The 23,236-nt window shown below is 46.2% G+C and overlaps 1 protein-coding gene across 3 annotated transcripts in view; it reads left to right on the top strand.

Annotated features, from left to right (window-relative positions):
• Positions 1 to 15,406, top strand: part of l3mbtl3 (L3MBTL histone methyl-lysine binding protein 3) — an 84,280-nt gene extending 68,874 nt beyond the window's left edge. For 2 of the 3 annotated variants that reach the window (XM_077016587.1, XM_077016584.1), the window contains exons 16-22: positions 511 to 613; positions 3,724 to 3,867; positions 5,607 to 5,711; positions 7,281 to 7,372; positions 12,170 to 12,324; positions 12,884 to 12,946; positions 13,261 to 15,406. In XM_077016587.1, the coding sequence (XP_076872702.1) occupies positions 511 to 613; positions 3,724 to 3,867; positions 5,607 to 5,711; positions 7,281 to 7,372; positions 12,170 to 12,324; positions 12,884 to 12,946; positions 13,261 to 13,404 (806 nt within the window). In that variant the 3' untranslated portion in view covers positions 13,405 to 15,406. The remainder of the gene's footprint in view (positions 1 to 510; positions 614 to 3,723; positions 3,868 to 5,606; positions 5,712 to 7,280; positions 7,373 to 12,169; positions 12,325 to 12,883; positions 12,947 to 13,260) is intronic. The other variant, XM_077016585.1, reaches the window with a different exon arrangement.
• The last annotated feature ends 7,830 nt before the right edge of the window (positions 15,407 to 23,236 follow it).

Here is a 23,236-nt window from a genome sequence, read left to right as displayed (position 1 = left end):
GGGGGGGAGGGGGATCTGTGGGCAGTAATATCAGTTTGCTTGTATATGTTGCATAATTGAGCATATGGTCTTTTCGTGAATTTGCATAAATTACCATCCACATTGCACACCTACCTATATATTATATAAGAAACATATTTACCTGATGATAAATGGACATGTTATTTCCAGAAGAATAAAGTGGAATAAAAAGCCTTTTCCCGTTTCTACACAAAGAAACTGAGAACAGCTTGTGCACAGAGCCCATATACAGACCGCTGGTTCTGCTCATCTGTGGATAGAGTTCTGTGTTCAGCTGTTGTCCTTCGCTGCAGGAATCTCCACCCGCTCCACCCGCCCCACTGCAGTCCAGATCTGTCAGATCCACATCTCGCTACGGGGGTGACTGGGGTCACACACTCACCGGTGCCTCAGTCTGGACCACTGTAGACTCTGGTCGTGGCTGGGGGCCGTTTGGTGAAACATACAGCATGTGTGGAGGTTACTGTTGCCCTCTGTCGCCCCCTGCAGGTGCCCAGGACATGTTTGAGTCATCAGAGCAAGGAGGCTGTCCTACACCTGGCTGCAAAGGAATCGGACACATCAAAGGAGCCCGGTACTCTGGACACCACAGGTGCGTGAGTCTGTGTAAATGTGTGACATAAGTATAATTTAAAGAATTACAGCTATCCTGCTCTAACCAATCATGTTCAGTGCTGTGACACACATCGTTAAATCCTTGGAACTCATCACGACAGCTTGCAGGAGACAAAACGTCTGTGTCTGAGGAGAGCTCTAAGCTGTGCCGTGCCAGGGCCCTCCTGCAGGGGGCGTGAGCGTGTGTGGACGCTCTGGCCCTCTCCGCCCTTCCTAACCCCCTACAAAAGCATCAGGATAGGAAGGGGCGGAGACAGACAAACTATAAAGATGAGAGTGTTAAAACAGGTGAGAGAGGAACAGACGGAGGGAGAGAGTGAGTGAGAAAGAGAGACAGAATGTGGGAAAATGAAAAGGAAAGTGAGAGAGAGAAAGAGAGAGAAAAGGAGAGACAAGGAAGAGTGATGTAGAGAGTTAGTGAGTGGCAGTGGTGGAGCAAGAGATAAAAGATCTCTAAAATTTGGGTTGCATCTAAATTACAATAATCACAATACAACCCAACATGAAACATTTCAACCCTGAGAGCTCAGCCCTAAACCCAGTCCCCTCTGTCGGCTGGACCTGAGACTAACTACCCTCCTGATCCCTAAACCCAGTCCCCTCTGTCAGCTGGACCTGAGACTAACTACCCTCCTGATCCCTAAACCCAGTCCCCTCTGTCAGCTGGACCTGAGACTAACTACCCTCCTGATCCCTAAACCCAGTCCCCTCTGTCGCTGGACCTGAGACTAACTAACCTCCTGATCCCTAAACCCAGTCCCCTCTGTCGGCTGGACCTGAGACTAACTAACCTCCTGATCCCTAAACCCAGTCCCCTCTGTCAACTGGACCTGAGACTAACTAACCTCCTGATCCCTAAACCCAGTCCCCTCTGTCAGCTGGACCTGAGACTAACTACCCTCCTGATCCCTAAACCCAGTCCCCTCTGTCAGCTGGACCTGAGACTAACTACCCTCCTGATCCCTAAACCCAGTCCCCTCTGTCAGCTGGACCTGAGACTAACTACCCTCCTGATCCCTAAACCCAGTCCCCTCTGTCAGCTGGACCTGAGACTAACTACCCTCCTGATCCCTAAACCCAGTCCCCTCTGTCAACTGGACCTGAGACTAACTACCCTCCTGATCCCTAAACCCAGTCCCCTCTGTCAGCTGGTCCTGAGACTAACTACCCTCCTGATCCCTAAACCCAGTCCCCTCTGTCAGCTGGTCCTGAGACCTAGTGACTGCAACCTCAGACCCTATACAGAGAATACAGATGACTGGAATATCTCTACAGTGTCAGAGGTCCACAGCAGAGACAGAAGTCCAGGCTCAGTGACCGGCCATAGAAACATGCAGATACAAACACTCCTGTCCAGAGAGAGAGGACCGTGTGGTCACTGAGAGAGTGTGGTGGACGCCCAACAGCAATTTCTCCTCCTTGTAAAAAATAAAACACAGATTTACCAAAAATTCACAATAAAATAGTCTAAAAGTGTGTACTTCTAAATATAGAAATTCTCTCCCAGTCTACAAAATGATAAACTATCCATGGAGAAGGAAACAGCTCCTCACTGTAAAATATGTGGCAACATGTCACTGACTGAGAGACAGTGAGAAACACACACTACACTAACACACCCACCACACCTCTCACTGTATAATCATAATCTTTAGGCAATTAATATATTTACTATTTTTATTACTGATGTTTTTTCTAGTCACTTCTAGTCACTAATCACTTTATTTACATGTATAATCCGGTTGTTTCTTGTTGTTACTAGAACCATTAATATTGTCATTATCCTTAAAACATTACAGTTATTCATACACTACAGTTATTGCTTTTGCAAAATTGTACCTGATACAGTCATGCCAATAAAGCTACCCTGAACTGTAAAAACAGAGAGAGAGGGAGAGAGAGACAGAGCCACACAGTGAGACGGAGTGACATTTTTAGTTGGGATTACGGAGGCGATCCCACTGTCGTGGCCTTGTGTGGCTTTGTTCTGTTTCTTTTGGTCTGCTTCTCTCTGTCGGCTCATGAACACACAGTGTGACAGTATGACTGAAATGGCATTGTGTTGACAGAGATCAGCTCGTATATCAGATCTGTCTTTATGAGAAACAGTAGGAGCAACAGTAGATACCGGGAGAATATTACTGGAGTGTGTGTGTGTGTGTGTGTGTGTGTGTGTATGTGAGAGAGAGAGAGAGATACAGAGAAAGGGAGTATATGTATTCAGACTTGTCTTTCCTCACACTCCTGTTCTTGCTCAGTGCCAGTGCTGTATTCTATTTGTATGCTAATCTGTTTGTCTGTAAAGACAAACATCCTCTTCGTCTCTCTCTTGTGGGGATCAGCACAAACACCTCTGACTTCCTCATTAGCCACCCAGGTGTCCTTCACGGCAAAGCCCACACCTGTCGCTGCCTCACTCCCAAACTCTTCCATCTGGGATTTGCAGTATTGAGAAGCTTAGAGCGAGAAACTCTGTTAAGTGGAAGGTTTATGGAAATATCAGTTGCATTTTGTTTGGTTTTTGCCTTTGTGCTGTGTCGAGTAAAACAAAATTCAGCATTTGGTGTTGTGCACATACATGTGTAGGAAGCTAAGACCTGTTGGGTCTTGTGAGCTTATTAGCATGTTATTAGCATATTGCAAATTAGCTTCCTCCCACTTTCCTGCCTTCGCAGTAGCATTGACAGTTTTCGGATAGAGCTGAGATAACTGAATGTTTGAAATGTTCTTTATTTCTTAATAACATAATTGTGTCTGATCTGTTCTAAAATTGTTCAAAAGACATTCTTTGTAGAAAGGTTTTCATTTAGACAAGAAAGAAATCACTGATGTTTTGTACAAGCAGAATCATTACATAATTACAGCACTCACTGATGATCATTGATCTAGAACGTATGTACTGTAATTTAAGATAAAGTCGCCTTTATTTCAGTTTTTTTGTACTCTGAGGGATGTTGTAATACTGTCTGATTTCTCTCTCTCTCTCTCTCTCTGTGTGTGTGTGTGTGTGTGTGTGTGTGTGTGTGTGTGTGTGTGTGTGTGTGTGTGTGTGTGTGTGTGTGTATGTGTGTGTTTGTGTGTGTCCAGTGCGGTTGGCTGCCCGTACTCCGACATCAACATCAATAAGGAATCAGTTCTGCCGGACCGGCTGAGTGGTGAGATGCCAGGCTCAGGGGTGGGCCGGCCACGACGGGCCGACACTAACCCAGCCACACCCCCAGACACACAGGAGTGAGTGTTTCCCCCTGATCTCCCTCCTGTCTCTGCATGTGTGTGTGATTGGCTGTTGCTGATGAGAATGAACGTGATTGGCTGTGGTCGATGGTTGAGAGCATGATTGGCTGTAGTGGATGTGTGAGGGTGTCATTGGCTGTTGCTGACGTGTTAAGATACGATTGAGTGTTGCTGATGACTGCACATAATTGGCAGCTGCTGATGCGGTAGGACACGATTGGTCGTCACAGGGTAGATGAGTAAGGATGTGATTGGCTGTTGCTGATGTGTGAGGATGTGATTGGGAGTTGACCACTGTGACAATAAACCATGTTATTTTGTTATGGCGATTTACTATGATTTTTTAAAGTTTTCATATAAATTCCACATGAAAAAAGCCCTCAAATAAGGCCAATGCATGTCTCACTAATTCAATTTTAAAGGCCACCCCAGAACAGCCAGGACTCACTCTGAAGTGAGCCACAGAGAACTCAGTGCACACATGTCTTCTCTTCAATGCCAGTTAGCACTGTGGATGAACAGTGTTAGCGTCTCAAAGCTTAACAGCATTAACATCTGAAGTTTGAACAGTGCTGCCAGCGTGTGAAGGTTCAACATTGCTGCTAGCATGTGGAGGTCGAACAGGGCTGCTAGCGTGTGAAGGTCGAACAGGGCTGCTAGCGTGTGGAGGTCGAACAGGGCTGCTAGCGTGTGGAGGTCGAACAGGGCTGCTAGCGCGTGGAGGTCGAACAGGGCTGCTAGCGCGTGGAGGTCGAACAGGGCTGCTAGCGCGTGGAGGTCGAACAGGGCTGCTAGCGCGTGGAGGTCGAACAGGGCTGCTAGCGCGTGGAGGTCAAACAGGGCTGCTAGCGCGTGGAGGTCGAACAGGGCTGCTAGCGCGTGGAGGTCGAACAGGGCTGCTAGCGCGTGGAGGTCAAACAGGGTTGCTAGCAGGTGAAGTAAAGTAAAGACAAGTAACCAAGATTAAGAGTACATGACGGACACTAAGCAGAAAGAAGCTATGCCACAGAAACAGAATGAAACAGAATGTAGGGTTTAGACCGAACTCAACAAACAGGAAGCAAACAGTACCAACCAGGAAGTCAAACCTACTTGCAAACACTTAACATAGAGGCTTAGACAGTAACCAAGCACGAGAGACAAGGGGCTACATGCAATGACCAGCAACTGGGAAGACAAAACACAGTGTGTAAATACACAGTGAAACGAGGACCAAAACAAGACACAGCTGGGAGCAATGATGAGAGCGTGGAGTTACAAATGACAAGAGAACACATGGGAAAACAAAACAAAGACATGACAGACAGACGTGATGCATATGAAGCCTGTGGTTACCATGTATATAATTTTGCATGGTTTGATTCATGTGCAGCGTGAGTCGGTGTGAATGGTGTCAGTATTGAACCATAGTGTGATTCAGTGTGAATAGTTTCAGCATTGACTTCATGGGGTGCTGGTGTTACTAGTGTAGTGTAGCTGTATTGACAGCATGGCTCACCGGTGCTGCCACTGGTCCATGCTTCACACTGCATCTGTCCAGAACCCTCTCTGCTATCTACCATAATAAAAGTCTTTAGAGTGTGTGTGTGTGTGTGTGTGTGTGTGTGTGTGTGTGTGTGTGTGTGTGACTCATGGCCTAACATCATCCCTGCCTGCTGATATTGATTGATGAGCTGTGAGTTTAAAATGGTTCATTCATCCATCACTCTCCGTTTCCTCTACATCCGTTTGCTCAGTAAACCCGTCTCCCCCGGCACCTCTCACCTGGACAAACCCAACATGGCAACCGCAGCCATGGAAACGCCGCCTAAGAAGCCTGTTGGAACAGAGACCAAGAGAAGGTATGGACTGTCTGCTTTCCACCGTCCGTGCACGACCAGCACCTGTCGCTCCTGCTGCTGCCACCAGCCACCGCTCGCTTAATGATGTCTGCCGGGATCTCAGTATCCTGGCAGCCAAGAACAGGCTGGTGCTGCCCGTCTGCATAGCCCGAAACCTGTCCCCATTTCAAGATCGGCTCGTAATGCCTGATGACCTCTGCGTGGTCTTTGTAAAACAGAGGTTGACTTGAAATATCAAAGGTCGCCTTGACACAGTGTAGCGTGTACTGATCTTCTGAGATCAGCCACTACCGCTTGCCTGCACAGTGAACCCCAAGAACTTGCGGTGAGTCACAGATCAGCTCATAATGCCTGCTGGTTTGCTGAATCACAGTTTGGCGGGTGCTGATGTTGGATGCCATTTGTTGTGATTGAGTGGAGCAGAAAAGGAACAAAACCATAGAGAGTCATTTGCAGTTACTCATAATCACACACCAGTTTGATGTTTGGGAAAGGCAAGCCAAAAAAAAAATCCCCAGTTAATTTCCTGTAAATGAGAGCCATTACACGGGCAGCGAATCAATTCAATAAAGTCATTTTACTCTCTGTCCCCATGTTCCATGTTCCACGTTCCTCTTGTCTCTCTAGCCCCCCCAGTGCTGGAGCAGGCGGACAGCGTTCTTCTGTTTTAATTAAGGGTCGGAGGTCCATTAGCTGCGTCTAACATTCGTTATTCATGATCCTTTTCGCATGGTTTTGGCCAGATCTTCACTAATGCTCTGTTGAAGAATTCTGGAAAGTGAAGGGTAGGAGCACAGAATGGCTGTCCTGTTGGAGCATGAGCCTTGTCTTGTTTTGAGTAAACCCTCTAAGCCGGGGTGTGTTTTTCATACCCAGCGGAAAGGACATGATCTGACTGAAGATGAAACACACACGCATGCACATCCCGCACACACACACACACACAACGCCAGCTACTTGCTCTCTTCCTGGAGGGTTGTTTGTCTGCAGTATCATTCTTTTTGTTCTGTGGTCTGAAGGCTTTAATTTCCTTAATCTCACTGTCATTTGTCCTGAAAATAACTAGGAAAACGCTCTGAGAATCATTTGTCACTCTCGGATGGACATTTCTCTCCACTGGCTCAGTTGTGTGTCTAAAATAAAAATGCACTCACATAAGCAGGAGTGCTTTCAGGGACGGTGGAGGTTTTCAGCAGGTCTGTGTGGCGTTAGTCCAAGCCGAGTTACACAGTCCATCCCACCCCTTGCGTATGTGTGTGGGTGATTTTGTATTTATGGCTGGAGTCTCCGGCGAAAGGTACAATGCCGAACTTGAACTGTCCGTCTGTGGGTGGGTAGGGTGTGCTGTGAAGGTTTCTGTGAAGACTCCTTAAGCCGGCACAGCGCCTGTGTCTTTGGGTTGTTAATGTGCTAGGTGTGACAAAACATAAAAAAATAGTCAAGTCTCTCTTTACACAGTGTAGAGTCCCAGACTGGGTGTCCTCTGATGTAATGCTAATGACAGCATCAAGAGGAAATCTGGGCGGTCCTGTGTGTTCACGTCATCCTTATGATGTCACTGTGTCTCAGGGTTGGCCGGCCGTGTAAGGTGCGGAAGGTTCCGGAGGCCCCACAGGAAGAGGGAGTGGAGAGTGAGGTGTCATCTGTCACGGAATCCAAAGGTACGTGTATGGGCATAACCACACTAACCACACCCCTAACCCTAACCACGCCCCTAACTACACCCCATCATCATAACCATAACCATCCTTCTGTCTCTGATCTATCACCAACATTACCGCACTAGAGCCCTAATCTTCACCCTGCTGTTAACCTGTCCCCACATCACATTCAGTGCATTCTGAGCTCTGACTGTGCCTTGGAGAAAAAAGACAAAGAACGGTTTTCGACGATTTTCTAATCAGGCGTCTGGAGGATGTCTTGTGGTGCCGTGGAGTGAGATGGACACAGCTAGGGGACCCAGACAGACAGTGGACCTGTGGCCGTTTCTCCTCGCTGTCCACTCAGAAATATGGCAGAAACCTTGTTGTGTTGTCATTGTAGTTGTTGTTGTTGTTGTTGTTGTTGTTTGGAGCCTACTATCTCTCTCTCTCTCTCTCTCTCTCTCTCACACACACACACACACACTCGTTTTTGGCACACTGCTCTTCTAACAGCCTCGAGAGACGCCCTTTACAGCTCACTGGTCATCACAACTTTTCTGTGTCTCTCTTCCTATTCTTCTGACTCATTCCTTTTCTCTACTCACACTATTATCTACCCATCTTTTCTTCTTTCTCTCTCCATTTTCCTCCCCCATTTCTGTCTTTCCCTCACTATTGGTCTCTCTCTCTCTCTCTCCTATTTCCGTTTCTCTATCTTTCTCTAATTCTCTATCTCCGTCTCTCCTCTCTCTCTGTGTCTGTGTGTCATGTTTTTCTGTCCTCTGATGGTAAGGCTTCAGTCCGTAATGAGACAGAAGATGAGACTCATTCTGTGAGCCCTCTGCTCATTACGCTTCATCAATAGACAGTGAATGAAATTGCAATATTCTGCAACCCAGAATTTGAAACTGAAATATTCTGAGCTTTCCTGGAAGGTTTAGTTTAACCTCACTGTCAGCAGATTGGAAAGTCAGCCCCGAGTCAGAGAGAGATGCCTTCTCCTGGAGCCAGTATTGCAGTGAGTCAGAGAAACCATTTAAACCAGTGAGTCAGAAACTGTACTGCAGTATCAGATCTGCTCCTGCCGGAGGGGTTGGGGGAAGAGTGTTGAGCTTCTACTCTAATTCACCACTTTTTAAATCACTCTGATTCCAACATAGCAGTTTTCAGTAGTTCAGTTTGCTGTTTATATGTGTTTGGAGGTATATATGAACACAGGAGAAACGGTGGTGATTTGGTAACCCAGTCCTTGCAAGCACACATGCATGCACACACATGGGGAGTGTAGTTGGGTCAGTGTTGATGGAGAGTGTAGTTGGGTCAGGGTTGATGGAGAGTGTAGTTGGGTCAGGGTTGATGGAGACTGGTTGGGTCATGGTGAGCGTGGGGTGGATGGAGAGTGTGGGATTGATGGAGAGCATGAAGTTGATGAAGAGCGTGTTTGGGTCAGTGTTGAGATAGGGTAGGGTTGGGTCGGGGTTGATGGAGAGTATAGTTGAATCAGTATTCATGGAGAGTGTAGTTGGGTCAGTGTTGATGGAGAGTGTAGTTGGGTCAGGGTTGATGGAGACTGGTTGGGTCATGGTGAGTGTGGGGTGGATGGAGAGTGTGGGATTGATGGAGAGCATGAAGTTGATGAAGAGCGTGTTTGGGTCAGTGTTGAGATTGGGTAGGGTTGGGCCGGGGTTGATGGAGAGTATAGTTGAATCAGTATTCATGGAGAGTGTAGTTGGGTCAGTGTTGATGGAGAGTGTAGTTGGGTCAGGGTTGATGGAGACTGGTTGGGTCATGGTGAGCGTGGGGTGGATGGAGAGTGTGGGATTGATGGAGAGCATGAAGTTGATGAAGAGCGTGTTTGGGTCAGTGTTGAGATTGGGTAGGGTTGGGTCGGGGTTGATGGAGAGTATAGTTGAATCAGTATTCATGGAGAGTGTAGTTGGGTCAGTAGTGATGGATAGTGGTCATGGTTAGGTCATGGTGGGGTTGGGGTTGATGAACAGTGTGTTTGGGTCAGGATGAATGGAGAGCATAGTTGGATCTGTGCTGTTGGAGTGTGGTTGTGTTGGTGGAGAGTGTGGCTGGGTTGTGGTTGGGTCTTGATTGGTGGAGAGTGTGGTTGGGTTGTGGTTGGTGGAGAGTGTGGTTGGGTTGTGGTTGGTGGAGAGTGTGGTTGGGTTGTGGTTGGTGGAGAGTGTGGTTGGGTCTTGGTTGGTGGAGAGTGTGGCTGGGTTGTGGTTGGTGGAGAGTGTGGTTGGATCTTGGTTGGTGGAGAGTGTGGTTGGATCTTGGTTGGTGGAGAGTGTGGTTGGATCTTGGTTGGTGGAGAGTGTGGTTGGGTCTTGGTTGGTGGAGAGTGTGGTTGGGTCTTGGTTGGTGGAGAGTGTGGTTGGGTTGTGGTTGGTGGAGAGTGTGGTTGGGTCTTGGTTGGTGGAGAGTGTGGTTGGGTCTTGGTTGGTGAAGAGTGTGGTTGGGTCTTGGTTGGTGGAGAGTGTGGTTGGATCATGGTTGGGTTGTGGATGGTGGAGGTTGGTGGAGAGTGTGGCTGGGTTGTGGTTGGTGGAGAGTGAAATGTATAGTTTAGTTTTCTTCATTACTTTTCACTTTTGTGAGCAGTTTGTGCTCTCATCCTCTGCATGTTAATTTTACCACCTCCCATAATATTACCACTTTCCATAATGGCTCTGGAGGAAGGTGGAGAATTGTCCCATCATTGGTCCCCTGCCACAGGACTAATGCTAATATAGGACATTACAACTAAAGTGGGTGTGGGAGGTTAACTCAAGTTTCACTTAGTTTAGCATCAAGATACATTTTAAACTACTTTAATTTACCACCTAGATGAATTGCTTGAATTAGAAAATGTAACATGAAATTTAAATGTAATTCTACATAGAATAAAAGAATATCATTCATAAAGAGATACAGAGCAGATATTCTTCCAAACACGCACACATTCACCCCACAAAGAGAGCCCTGCATACCCATACACACGCACACATACACACACAAACCTATTTCAGAGAATCAGACTACACACACACACACAAACAAAGATAACTCCCCTTAGTTTATTTTATTGTGTTGATTGCCCCTTTATACGTCTGAACAGCGTGATTGATCACGGAGTGGAAAGTCCACAGATCCCTAATCAGCCCGCCCCTCCCCCTGCCCCGCCCCTGCCCCAGCCCGGCCCCTGCCCCAGCCCCAGCCCCTCCCCCTGCCCCAGCCCCGCCCCCTGCCCCTCGCCTTGCTGCTTCTATTACCCCAGACGTGTGACGCCAGTGAGGGCTGGACGCTTCTGTCCCAGCACTCCTGTGGCGGTGGTGATGAGCCACAGACATCACCCAGGTGTGCGGCAACAGGAGGGACCGTTAAACCCGCTGTGCCACATCCCTCCGGATCCGCACACTCCCCTTTTATGACCACATCACACAGAACCACCATCACACGGTGATGACGGTGGAGTCCACTCTCCTTGTGTGTAGCTCCCTGTGCTGGCTTTGTTGTCATGATACCCTCCCCAGAGATGTGGATGAAGACCATAATCTGACTCATTTCTGCAGCTGGCCCGCTCTCATCAGTCTGCTCCCTCGGGCCCTGCACAGATGTTACTGTTGACGAGAGAGTCAGATGGACACAAACACTCACAGGGAGAGAGGTTCACACCGGGGCCCTCTCAGCGAGAGCGTTACTGCCGGTGGGAGGATCCCACGCAGACGTCACCGTTGATGTCAAAGCTAAGCGCCGTAGCCCATGACTGGACACAGCAGAAATTATTTTTGTGGCGGCTCTCTGGAATTGTCGCCGTGCCCCACAAACTCGCCGCTCCTAACGAAGTCCGGCTCCTGACAAACACTCGGCCGGCAGCCAAAGGGGGGGGCGGGGCTGGGTGAAAGTGACAGCCCCCTTTACGCGCCACTTCTAATTACACCTTCTGGTGTGGCAGGGCAACGCCAGATCTCCACACAGTGTGTGAGCGTGTGTGTGTGAGGGCTTTGTTAAAAATCAATCTCCTCCTCACTCATATCTGGGAATGACAGGCCCCTGTCCTGACATTAAGGGAGCGTGCATATTAATGCTCTCATTAACACGCCCTTCAACAGACAAGGCCTGACAGGATCAGCGGAGCTAAGGCAGGTAGTACTGCCTATGATCCAGACACTAGGAGAACCCTGTGGACAGTGTGGGGTGCGGTTTGGGGCAGGGAGTGTTGGGGTTCGGTGGTGCATGTCAGGCTGGGCCAGCACAGGGTAAGGTGGAGCATGGTGGGTGGAGCATGGTGGGCTTTTGTCTGAGGATGAAGTTTTATGAGTCTATGATCGCTATGATGAGTCTTTGGCTGTGGGTACTTAGTCCAACAGAGATAAACATAAACAAAGATCAACAGATAAAGGTAAAGAGAGGGTGGAGCTGCTGCGTGTGTGTGTGTGTGTGTGTGTGTGTGTGTGTGTGTGTGTGTGTGTGTGTGTGTGTGTGCCTCACTATCTGAGCCCAGCAGTCCATTAATGGCAGTGCACAGGGTCACTGCTGCTGTCACCAATTAAATGTCTGATGATGACTTAACGAGGTCCTTAACGAGGAGCACAAAACCACATGACCAGCAGGCTTCATATGATATAATTATACTTCAGGCACTGCTTGGTTCGCGACTACATTAAAGACATTTTATTAAAACACTTGAGACGTTTTGTGAAAGAGTAACTAACAAAGTTCTTTTGCAGTAGAAAAAGTTTCACTGTTTAAATTTAGTCTCTCTTTGTCGCTCTCTCTCTCTTTTTCTGTCTCTCCCTCTCTGTCTTTGTCTCTCTCTCTCAGAGCTGACTCTACTCCAAGCGCTGCACCAGTCTGTATTCATGCCATGCTCCGCCCCCTCTCCCAGCAGGCCACACTGCTGGGACCAGCACAGTAAGCTCCTCCCATCAGTGGCTGGCATCACCTCCAGCACCGTGGCCACCTGGAGCGTGGAGGAGGTACGAGACACTCTGGTGTTATGGACGCCACTCCGTACACACACTCTCCTTCAAGACGAGCTGGAAACTCCCAGACTGGAGTTATATTGTACTGTGGTAGCAATATACCTTACAGTATACTGAAAACACTGGTGGATGTTTTATTAGAAAACAAAATATTGATGGAGAAATATGCATTTTTTGTGCATGCAAAGGAAGACCTCAGAAGACCTGGAGGGAGTTAGATGAAAGCAGGATCTGGACTTCATCCAAATTCATATGCTAATGGATTTATGCTAATTGAGTCATATATGGCAGTTGCCTTACCTAACGGAGTTGGCATAAAAGGCCATTACCCTTTCACTGATAGTGAGGTACATGTGTCAGTCAAACACAGTGGGCGGGGTTTGGCCTGGTTGTTGGGAGGGGAAGGCGTGAACACTCCAAGCTCCTGTGAACACCTAAAGAAGGTGCTGGTGACCTTTGAACCCGAGCAGAGCTCCCTGGAGTCGAGTGTCGTTTATTATTATTACTCATTTATGTGTTGCGTATGTGTGTTGTCCTTCGTCTCCATCCACAGGTGACTCAGTTCATCCAGGGCCTCCCGGGCTGTAGGGAGCAAGTGCACACTTTCAGAGAGGAGGTAACCAAGTGCACTTCACCTGTGACCATGCGTGTGCTCACATTCCTCATAAATTATCAAATTTTAATGCTGACTGGAATACTGTTTTGCTTTGCTTTGGTATTCTTCATCTCAGCAGTGACCGGCATTACGAGATTAATACACACACGTGTGTATATTAACACACACACACACACATATTACACACTCAGCATTCTCTTTGGCTTTGGTCTTCTTCCTTAGACTGAAGTGTGGTCCAGTACATGGTCCAGGTGGTGGTTGGGGTTGAGGAGGTACTGTAGTTCTGAACGAGCTGACGTGTGTTCACTCTCCAGCAGATCGACGGGGAGGCCTTCCTCCTTCTCACCCAGGCTGACCTGGTCAAGGTCCTCAGTATGAAGCTGGGTCCAGCTCTCAAGATCTACAACTCCATCCTGATGTTCAAGACTGCGGAGAGCTCCGCCTGCAACGAACTCTGACCTCCCACCCCTAACCCCGACCGCCCCGGCCTCGTGCGTGATGCGGAGCTGGCTGTCGGGTCACTCCGAGGGTCGCGATGTTGGGCCGACATGTTCACAGTGCAGCCGTAACACTTCTGTACACCATGCAGACATTTACACACTGGTGATGCAAAGAAACAAAAGTTACTGAAGGATTACTTATCGAAGGATTTTAATTGCCACTGACAAATACTGCTTAGTACACATAAGGACTCCTAGCTTGTAACAAGTGTTATAGATGCATTATGAATGTGTTATAAAAGCTTTACCTAATGCCCTTTAAGTGTGTATAAGGACATTCCTGTATAGAGTTGCAGGTGGTGGTGATGATGATGATGTTGATTTTAACTGATGAAGCACTACAACACACACCAAACGTTTTCCCCCGATGGGGGCTGTATGTAATGTGAGCCACATGCACCGAAGAATCACGCCATGTTGGTTTTGTTCGTCACTGCTGACGTTGTTTTAGCTTTCGAGCTGCTAGTAGCTAGACTTCATGATGATGATTTCATTAGTTTACATTTAATTACATTTTCATGGTGCAGAACTTTGAATGCAAAAAAATCTGTGTTGTGGATTTTAATATTCTTATTATTATTGATATTGTGATTATTCTTCTTATTGATTTTTTGATTGTGTTTTTATGAGGGGGCACATGTGTGTCTGGTAGTGTGACTGTCAGGGTGACAGACCTCTCCAAATAAGAGTCAGCCAGCCAGAGAAGGAGCAACATATAAAATCCAAATCCAGGAAGCAAACTGCCTTCATTTTCATGCGTGCATTCCAGACTGTTGCTATAACATGAAGTGACACGGGAGGAAGTCTTGACTGCTCTTTGTTGATGAGGAACGCAGCTCTGGCGGAATACAGAGGTCGCTGGAGTCGAGCTTCATGCTGGCCTTTTGTCATCTGAACTTTTGCAAAGTTTCTGTGGTTGGAACATTAAAAATGCTGAAAGGTGAAAGGAAAGCACAGATTACGTCAGGTGGGATGGAAGGATGGAAGAAGAGAAGGATGGGAGAAGAGAAGGATGGGAGAAGACCACGGGAAGACTGCTCTCCATAGCTGAAAGATGGTAGGACTCCACTGATGATTGTGTGTGTCTGTACGGTGATACCATGGTACTCTTTCCCAGGTGAACTGGAGTTTTGACCTCTTCCGAGCGACCAGCCATGAAAGGACGCGGGGTTTGGTCCTTGAGCCGGGTTCCCGTAACACTCAGACTCATGCTGACGAAGCCCCTCCTATTTCTAGATGTTCACTCAGATAACACGTCTGCAGACAGGAAGAGGACGTTCTGGGGCCATCTGGAGGGAAGCAGAGCGAGGACTGTGTTTGAGTTGGAAACTCAATCCTCTGTTTCAGTCTCCATGGCCAGCTGGTTTTGCAGCCACAGAAACGACAGGATAAACGAGATCATAATCAAGGAAAAACACAGCATCACTGACTGGAGACACGAACCTGCATGTGAGAATTTTTCATCCCTGGTGCTGTATTTTTGCGTTTGTATCTCTTTTTTTTTTTTTTTTTTGAACGGCGGCGTTCCTGCGTGTGAAGCAAGCCGGACATAAGTGTTGGGTGGAGTGTGCGGGGGTGTATTGGGTGGTGTGTGTGCGGGGGTGTGTTGGGTGGAGTGTGCGGGGGTGTGTGTGGGGGTGTGTGCGGGGAAGCACCTTTCTCCCATTTGTTGGAACTCTGTTTGCTTAAAGCTCCAGAAAATCACCGTACAAGCTGACTGTGATTTCACGCTCTAACAATTCTGATTGAAGAGCAGGAGGACAATTGTACAGCGGTGCTTTAGAAACATACGTGTGTGTGTGTGTGTGTGTGTGTGTGTGTGTGTGTGTGTGTGTGTGTGTGTGTGTAAATAAGGGATGTGTAAATGAGATCATTATGGCTAATGAACAGACGCTTACACTCAACCACTGTAATTCATTTGCAAATTAATAAATGCCACAGCCAGAAGGTCAATAACATACTCTGCGTGTTCAGTTTGTCCACTGTGTTCTGAAGCGAGTTTCATTTCCAGACGTGTTCAGTAACTGCTCAAAGGGTGATCTCTGTTCAGACGTTTTAAAAAATGAACTCCTACCTCAAACTGTTGTCATAGCTAACACAGAATGGATGCTGGTGGTCTTTAGTTGCCATCATGCTAACATAGTAATAACAATGCTAACAACAGCAACAACAATAATCAATCAATACAATCATAAAAATTGCTTTATTCATATAAAATGTGAAACAATCCATGTGACAATCAACAAACGATTTTCTGTAGTAAAAGCATGTCTAAATTCTGATTACAAAAAGAGATTCTGAATTTCTAAAGACTATTCAGTTCTATAGTTGTGAACCTGCAACAGCTTTGATGTCCAGAATAAACTATGTTGAAAACAAGGTCTAGAATACACAAGGTTGTAAACAAAGCCCAGAATAAACAATGTTGTTACTCTGACGGAGAACCATCTTGGAAACATTCTCCTGGGCCAGAGAAGAATCTACTCTTGCTAACACATTTGGTAATTCGAGTCAAAGTTTTGAGTCAGATTTGAGTTGTAGCCGCACTAAACCGTCACCCACATCCGGCTCCATTGTTGGTTGTAACCATGTCTGGTAGGGGTACATAAATACAGTAACCCTATACTAAATGTACTTAGCCACGTACAGAAATGCCTTCCTCTGCTGTTCTGAGGTCAGTCAGGTGAAATGAAACTTAATATTCCTGTTCTCTCCCCCCATGCAGAGGCCTGATCACAGAACATGCGTTTGATGGCCTAGATCCATTTAGATGAGTTTGTGTAGCTTTGAGAGAGCTCACAGGGGAGCCGGGGGAATCAAACACGAGCTGTGTTTGCTAAAGTAGCAGAGAGCTGTGGTTGAGTCTTTCCAGTTTAGGACCTAAATGAAGGACGTCACCATGAAGTCTAGAACAAACACTAAACAATCTAACACGCTTCCTGTTTCAACTCAATTGAGCTTGCTGGCTACAGACCAAACCCTCTGTAAGCTGGTCTATTATAGATTACTAAAGAGTGCAGTGGTTTGGGAAAGAAGAACCATGATTTTAATCTTCTGAAAGTTGGCAAGAGGCCTGCTGGTATCTCCGACCCCAAGAGAAAACGCCTGATTCACCTTTATCTGAGTAGACGTATTCTTAACTGCTGGCATCTTTACAATGAGTTTTCTACCAAAATAATTGCATGACTCATAGTTTGCCTCAGGACGCATGAAAGCTTAAAAAAGTTCCGTTTCACTTATGAAAGGTGCTTTCTGTGTTTTGATGAATTTATTCTTACAAGACTTTTTTACTGGATTATCTTGCACTTGTCCTTTTTGTTCATATTTAACAACTTTTTAAATATCAGATGTTTCACCGAGTCCCGTCTACACCTTCCCTTTGCATCATGGGGTATGAAGAGATGTCAGAGAGTAAAGCATGCAGTGAACACACAGTCGGCAGAAGATGTGAGGTTTGGTCGATCAGTAAACCGTTTACACCAGAGTCAAAGAGGAACTCCTGTATTGTAAATTAATAAACAAAAAACCAAAGTGAAAGAGAGTGGGGCGTAGGAATGAGGTATCCAGAGATAAACCCAGAGATATTGTTCTGTTGTCGATTTTAGGTGTGCGGAAGTCTGTTGCATTGACCATGATGCATTGCAAAGATGAATGAGAGCAAGGCAGGTGAGTGTAATCCCAACTTCATTCAGCACGTCTAAGACAGCAGTGCGTCTGACACAGGCAGCAGCACAACTCTTCTGCTGTTAGTGGATGCTATAAATAACCCACTGGCACAAACTTCCCATAAACAAATCGGCTGCAATCGGCCAGAATGGCAGTGTCTCTGCTAAGAAATGGAGTTGTTCTTTCTGACACCTCTGAGTGCATTGGGCAATGGCTGAAAGGGTGTTATGGTGTGTTGAACACAGGTGAAGGATGTGATGGTGAGATGAACACAGGTGAAGGGTGTGATGGTGTGATGAACACAGGTGAAGGGTGTGATGGTGTGATGAACACAGGTGAAGGATGTTATGGTGTGATGAACACAGGTGAAGGGTGTGATAGTGTGATGAACACAGGTGAAGGATGTGATGGTGTGATGAACACAAATGAAGGGTGTGATGGTGTAATGAACACAGGTGAAGGATGTTATGGTGTGATGAACACAGGTGAAGGATGTTATGGTGTGATGAACACAGGTGAAGGATGTGATGGTGTGATGAACACAGGTGAAGGATGTGATGGTGTGATGAACACAGGTGAAGGATGTGATGGTGTGATGAACACAGGTGAAGGATGTGATGGTGTGATGAACACAGGTGAAGGATGTGATGGTGTGATGAACACAAATGAAGGGTGTGATGGTGTAATAAACACAGGTGAAGGGTGTGATGGTGTAATGAGCACAGGTGAAGGGTGTGATGGTGTAATGAGCACAGGTGAAGGGTGTCATGATGTAATGGACACAGGTTAAGGGTGTAATGGTGTGATTGTAAAGGGTGTAAATGTGTTATGAGCACAAATGAAAGGTTTAATGGTGTGAAGAGTGCAGGTGAAGGGTGTGATGGTAAAGGGTGAAATTTTGTTATGAACACATGTGAAGGGTGTAATGGTGTAATGAGCACAGGTAAATGGTGTAATTGTGTTATGAATACAGGTAAAGGGTGTAATTGTGTTATGAGCACAGGTGAAGGGTGTAATTGTGTTATGAACACAGGTGAAGGGTGTAATTGTGTTATGAAAATGTAACGTGTTCTGAAGGGCACAGTAGTGGCAGAGCCAGTCTGCACATAGTGTGAAATGTACACTTATCACTTATATTTACACGTATCTGCTGTTAATGCAGGTGATCTACAATTATGTTGTTTTATTGGCTTTTCTTTCCGTTTTAGAGTCTGAAACAGGTGTAGAATCATGCACATACCCACTGCACTCTGGAGCTGAGTTCCTGTGGAGCTGGAAGTTAAACATGTCTCATTTTAAAGTCACTGAAACCATCATATTGAGCCAATTCTGAAGCAGTCAGTGCTTTAATGTATTTGCATATTTGAGGTCAGAAACGGAGACTTGAATGACAGAGGGAGCAGTGGAGTTGGAAATGTCTGAATCACTTTTCCCTCTTCCACTGAGCCACAGCAACCAGGGTCATCATCACCATGGAGACATGCCCTTTTAAGGCCCGGTGTTCTAAAAGATGTGTTCCTTCTACCGACTATTCTGTGAATTAGAAAAGGTTAGCATGTGCCTGCCCGAAATGTCCACAAATTAAATACGCATATCAAGAACAACACAGCGAAGGAAATGAGATGGTAAAACCCAGTTGAAAAGATGAACACAAACACGTCTGATATCCCAGGAGACTGAACAGTCAACACGAAGAGTGGCTGTTAATCTGTGGGCTGCATTTACTACAAACTGAAACAAGGGAGGTCAGCTCAAAACGAGCTAAATCCACTGTTCGGTGAATGAGTTCAATGAAATGAATTTTATGCCGTGAATAATATTTTAGGTTTAATAAACCAAGGTTACCACATGGAGAATCACATTTCCTGTATGCTGTAATTGGATATGATATTTTTGTTGCAGATTTTTATAGATTCTCAATACACAAAGTAGTGATGTAAGTAGACTGTGGGGTAGTTTAATGCCTGACTCAACAGTGTCATGATCCTGATAGGACTTCTCAAGGGCTTCCCCTCTGTGATGCATTAAAGTTTACAAATCAGGGTTCGGTAGTTCTGAACCCATATAAACTCAGGTGTAACCTTTACTGTGTGAGGAAACACGTGTTCTGAAGGGGAGATCTGTTCAGATCTAAATGGAGGACACCACACACCCCAGCATGGGACCTTGGCAAAGGCTGTGGGCAGCAGTGCTGTGCCCAGCCATTTCAGCCAGTTCCAACACCACATTTACAGCTGGGAATTGAGTCTAGTGCCCCTGGTGGTTTGTGAGTGTAAGTGCCAACCCCTGCTTCCTTCCCTATTGGTGTGTCCAACACTCCTAATCCTTGCCAGTCACCCCATGCTGACATGGAAAACCTGCATGAGAGACCACTGGACAATTGTTCTCGGGTCTGTAAGGGAGACGATTATGGGTTGTAGATGAGAATGGTGTCTCCATCTTGTCCTAGCATGTCTCTTTTGAGTCACATATTTCAGCTTTTGGGTCACAGGTTGTAGTGGAGAACATTCTGGCATTCACTGAATTAACAGTATGAAGACATGAATTTTCATTCATTGACTTCTTATTGCTTAACCACCATGACCATAAGGACGGTGAATGTGGAGCTTCAGGTAGTTCTGTCTACAGCCTGAAACCCAGCACAGAGGAAGAGAGGGAGGAGAGAGAAATAGAGAGAGATAGAGGAGGAGAAAGTACAGGTAGAGAGAAAGGGAGGGAGAGATAGAGTAGATACGAAGAGAATGGGAGGAACAGAAAAAAACAAGACGAAGGGAGGAGAGATAGAGGGAGGGAAAGGGAGAAAGAGAAAAGGGACAGAGGGAGGGAGAGAGGGAGGGAGGGAGGGAGGGAGGGAGGGAGGGCTGGTGCCTCGATCTCTATCATGGTGGAAAGTCTGACTGCATGGCTGAACACCAAGTTTCCACAAGTGAAATTCAGCTGTAGCGTCAGATGTTCTGGTGAAAAATGCACCAACATTTTAATTTATGGAACACACACACACACACGCACACACACACGCGCACACATACAAACAGATGCATGCACACACACACATCAGCTGACATCAACTGATCAACTGCTGGGAAACACAATTAATAAACAGAAGTAATAAACAGAAGTAAACAGTCATTGAGAAACAACAACAACAACAAAAAACCATTCAAAATGTGTTGAGTTTTTGATATTTAATTACTGAACACCGTTTCTGAACCATCAGCATGGACGTCTGTAACACCAGAAAACAAACAGGCCTACACAATCAGCAGTTCTGCGTCCACCGTGTTCTTTGGAAATAGTGGCACATACACGAATGTCAGTAACAGCACCGGTAGCTCTTTCTATAAAGGAAACATGGACCAGTGAGTCACGGTAGTCCCAGTGTTCTTCCTGCAGCTGGTGGCGTCGTGGTCGCGGCAGGAACACGAACACGCCCACTTCTTCACCTGTTACCTGAGGATCTTATCGTGGGATGTAAAATAAAGAACTTCCGAAGTGCCCTACAGCCGCTGTGTTTGTGAGGAAGGGATTGTTGCCTGTAAGTTTAGCACCTCCACGACTCCCGAGTTGACACCTACGCCGTCTGCGTCGGGACGCGGCCAGGGCGGGTGGTACATTATCACCGCCATCCTGCCCTGCTGCTCCACGTCTCGATTCGTCGCTAAGGTAACTGTAGCCGTGCTGCACAGTCTAGCAGAAAAAAATTAATGCACGGACGTGTGAAAACGCCGTCTAAAGCCTGGTTTATACTTGACGCGTCGCGAGCGGTGCGAGGGTCAGCGGCCGCGCGGCGAAAATGACGTAATCGCTGTGGCTCCGCCCGTGCGCGAGGGCCTCGCACGCTGTCAGTTCCCGAGGTTGTGCACCTCTCGAATTTTGTAACTTCGCGCGCCGCGCCTCAGCGCAATGATGAACAAAGTCATGTTTGCAGGGTTCATACACCTTTATAAGGTGGAATTAAAGCACTTGTACGTCACTTTCAAGGTCCATTTCAATATTTCCCAGCATGTAAAACTTAATTAAGTTAAATATTTATACCTATACAGTGGTACCTCGAGATACGAGCTGCTCTATATACGAGCACCGAGACGAGCAAAATTTCTGTTCGACACCCGAGTGCACGCTCGAGATACGAGCATGAACCGGTCATCACAGCCATTCGCACGTGTGCTTTGAGTAACAGTACGTACGGTGTATACAGTACAGTATTTCAATACTACAAAGGTTTTTTTGCATTATGGCTCCAAAGAAAGGCTCTAGTAGTGGAAAGTCCAATGAGAAGAGAATGATAACTATAGAAACTAAGCAGGAGATTATTCACCTGCATGAGAAAGGCACTCGTGTAGCCGAACTCGCTCGTCTGTTCGGCCGGAGTACATCCACCATTAGCACAATCCTGAAGCAGAAGGACAACTTTAAAAGTGCAAACACGGCGAAAGGCTTGACGATATTGTCCCAACTTCGGACACCGGTTCATGCCTTTATTAATAAAGAACATGTCTTTTTTTCCACATTTACGCTACTTTTGTGACTTTTTTAAGGACCGGAACCAATTACAATACTTTACATTGTTAAATTGCTTCCAGAACCGAGCAGTATCTCGAGGTACCACTGTACTCTAAATGATTCGAAATAATTCGAATTTTTTATCTTTTTATCACATTATTTAATGGTTGTTTATTTTCAAAACACCCAATCTTAACGTCTTCACGTTCTCTCATGTTTCGTTCTGGAATTACAAGAGGCTCGTATTTGTTAACGTAATACAGGAGAACTGTTCAGTCAGACAGATATTTGTTGTGAAACGAAGTAGTTACAATTTCAAGCATTTTCAAGTACTTTAGCCTAAATTCCAGCACTTTTCAAACCTGAAACACAAAGCAACATTAAAATTGGTCAGGTAAATGTTCATTCCTCTGTTTTGAGGGGTGTTTCTACCACATCGTTTCGGACAAAACACCTATAGTTTCGGAGAACACTGCAGTGACGCTCACGAAAGTATAAACGCCTCTCCCGTTCGCGCAGGGTCGCGCTACAGTCACTCGCGAAAGTATAAACCAGGCTTAACACATTTGCTTCCAGGGGGCGCCGTCTCCTCTGAAGGTGACGGGTTCATATCCCTTGCCGGACCATGAAACACAGATCCAGAACTTCAGGGCTTCACCAGTTCACACAGCAGATTTAAGGAAACAAACTGATACTCGGGCCACTGTCCTCAAAACATCTCTCAAAACCTATTTAGAAGAGGGGACAACACAATATTACATGCTTTAAAAGCTATTTTGTCTTTTTTCACAATTAACCTGTCCTAGGAGATTTGCCTCCCCTGCCAAATCCACTTCTAACCCATGTCTGGATTAGGACACCCAATCCAACGCCTGTAACCAAGGTCCTGGGTAAATACCGATATGGAAAATACCAAATTATGGTTGGAACTACTCTTTAGGTAGGTAGCTCTCTAAGAGGAATGTCGCCAAATGATTTAGTCCAAAACACAGCAGTGCAACAATCACAAGCTGGCTGTGGAATGTTCCAGAAAGAAACCGACAAGCCAAACAAACCAGTGTGAACACAGCGGGGCTGAATAAACCTGTCCTTAGAGACCAAAATCTGAGTGAAGAATTCAGATCAAGATCGAGATTGACCTTAATCTGAGTTCAGTGGGCCAGTGGTGGACGCTAGGGTTTCTCCCATCCTGTCAACAGCAGATGTAAAAGACTCCCTGTGCTACTGTGTGAAGAAAGTCAAACTGAAATGCATTAACTTTTAAATTCTACTTAATATTTCTGTATATTCTGTTTGCCCATAGCCTAAAAATGTGAAGCTGTAAAACTTCAAAACAGTTAAAAGCACATGGTGTTTTGTAGAAAAAAAATCTGAGCCTACGGAGGAACTGGGGAGTTGGGAAGAACTCACTCACTTCTGTGGGAGGAGAGGAAAACAACGATGATCACTGTTATTTACACAGTCACAGTTTTAGTATACGGGGGAAACAAAATGGAAATTAGAGGGTTGTGGATGATAAGTATTATAAGAAGAGAGAGAGAGAGAGAGAGAGAGAGAGAGAGATGGAGAAAGAGATGGAGAGAGAGAGAAAGAGACTGTGCTTATCGAGGAGGGAATATGT

The sequence above is a fragment of the Brachyhypopomus gauderio genome, chromosome 9 (genome assembly GCF_052324685.1).
Source record: "Brachyhypopomus gauderio isolate BG-103 chromosome 9, BGAUD_0.2, whole genome shotgun sequence".
NCBI classification, from domain to species: Eukaryota; Metazoa; Chordata; class Actinopteri; order Gymnotiformes; family Hypopomidae; genus Brachyhypopomus; species Brachyhypopomus gauderio.
The sequence above is the reverse complement of the archived record's forward strand: the minus strand, read 5'-3'. Positions and strand labels throughout refer to the sequence as shown.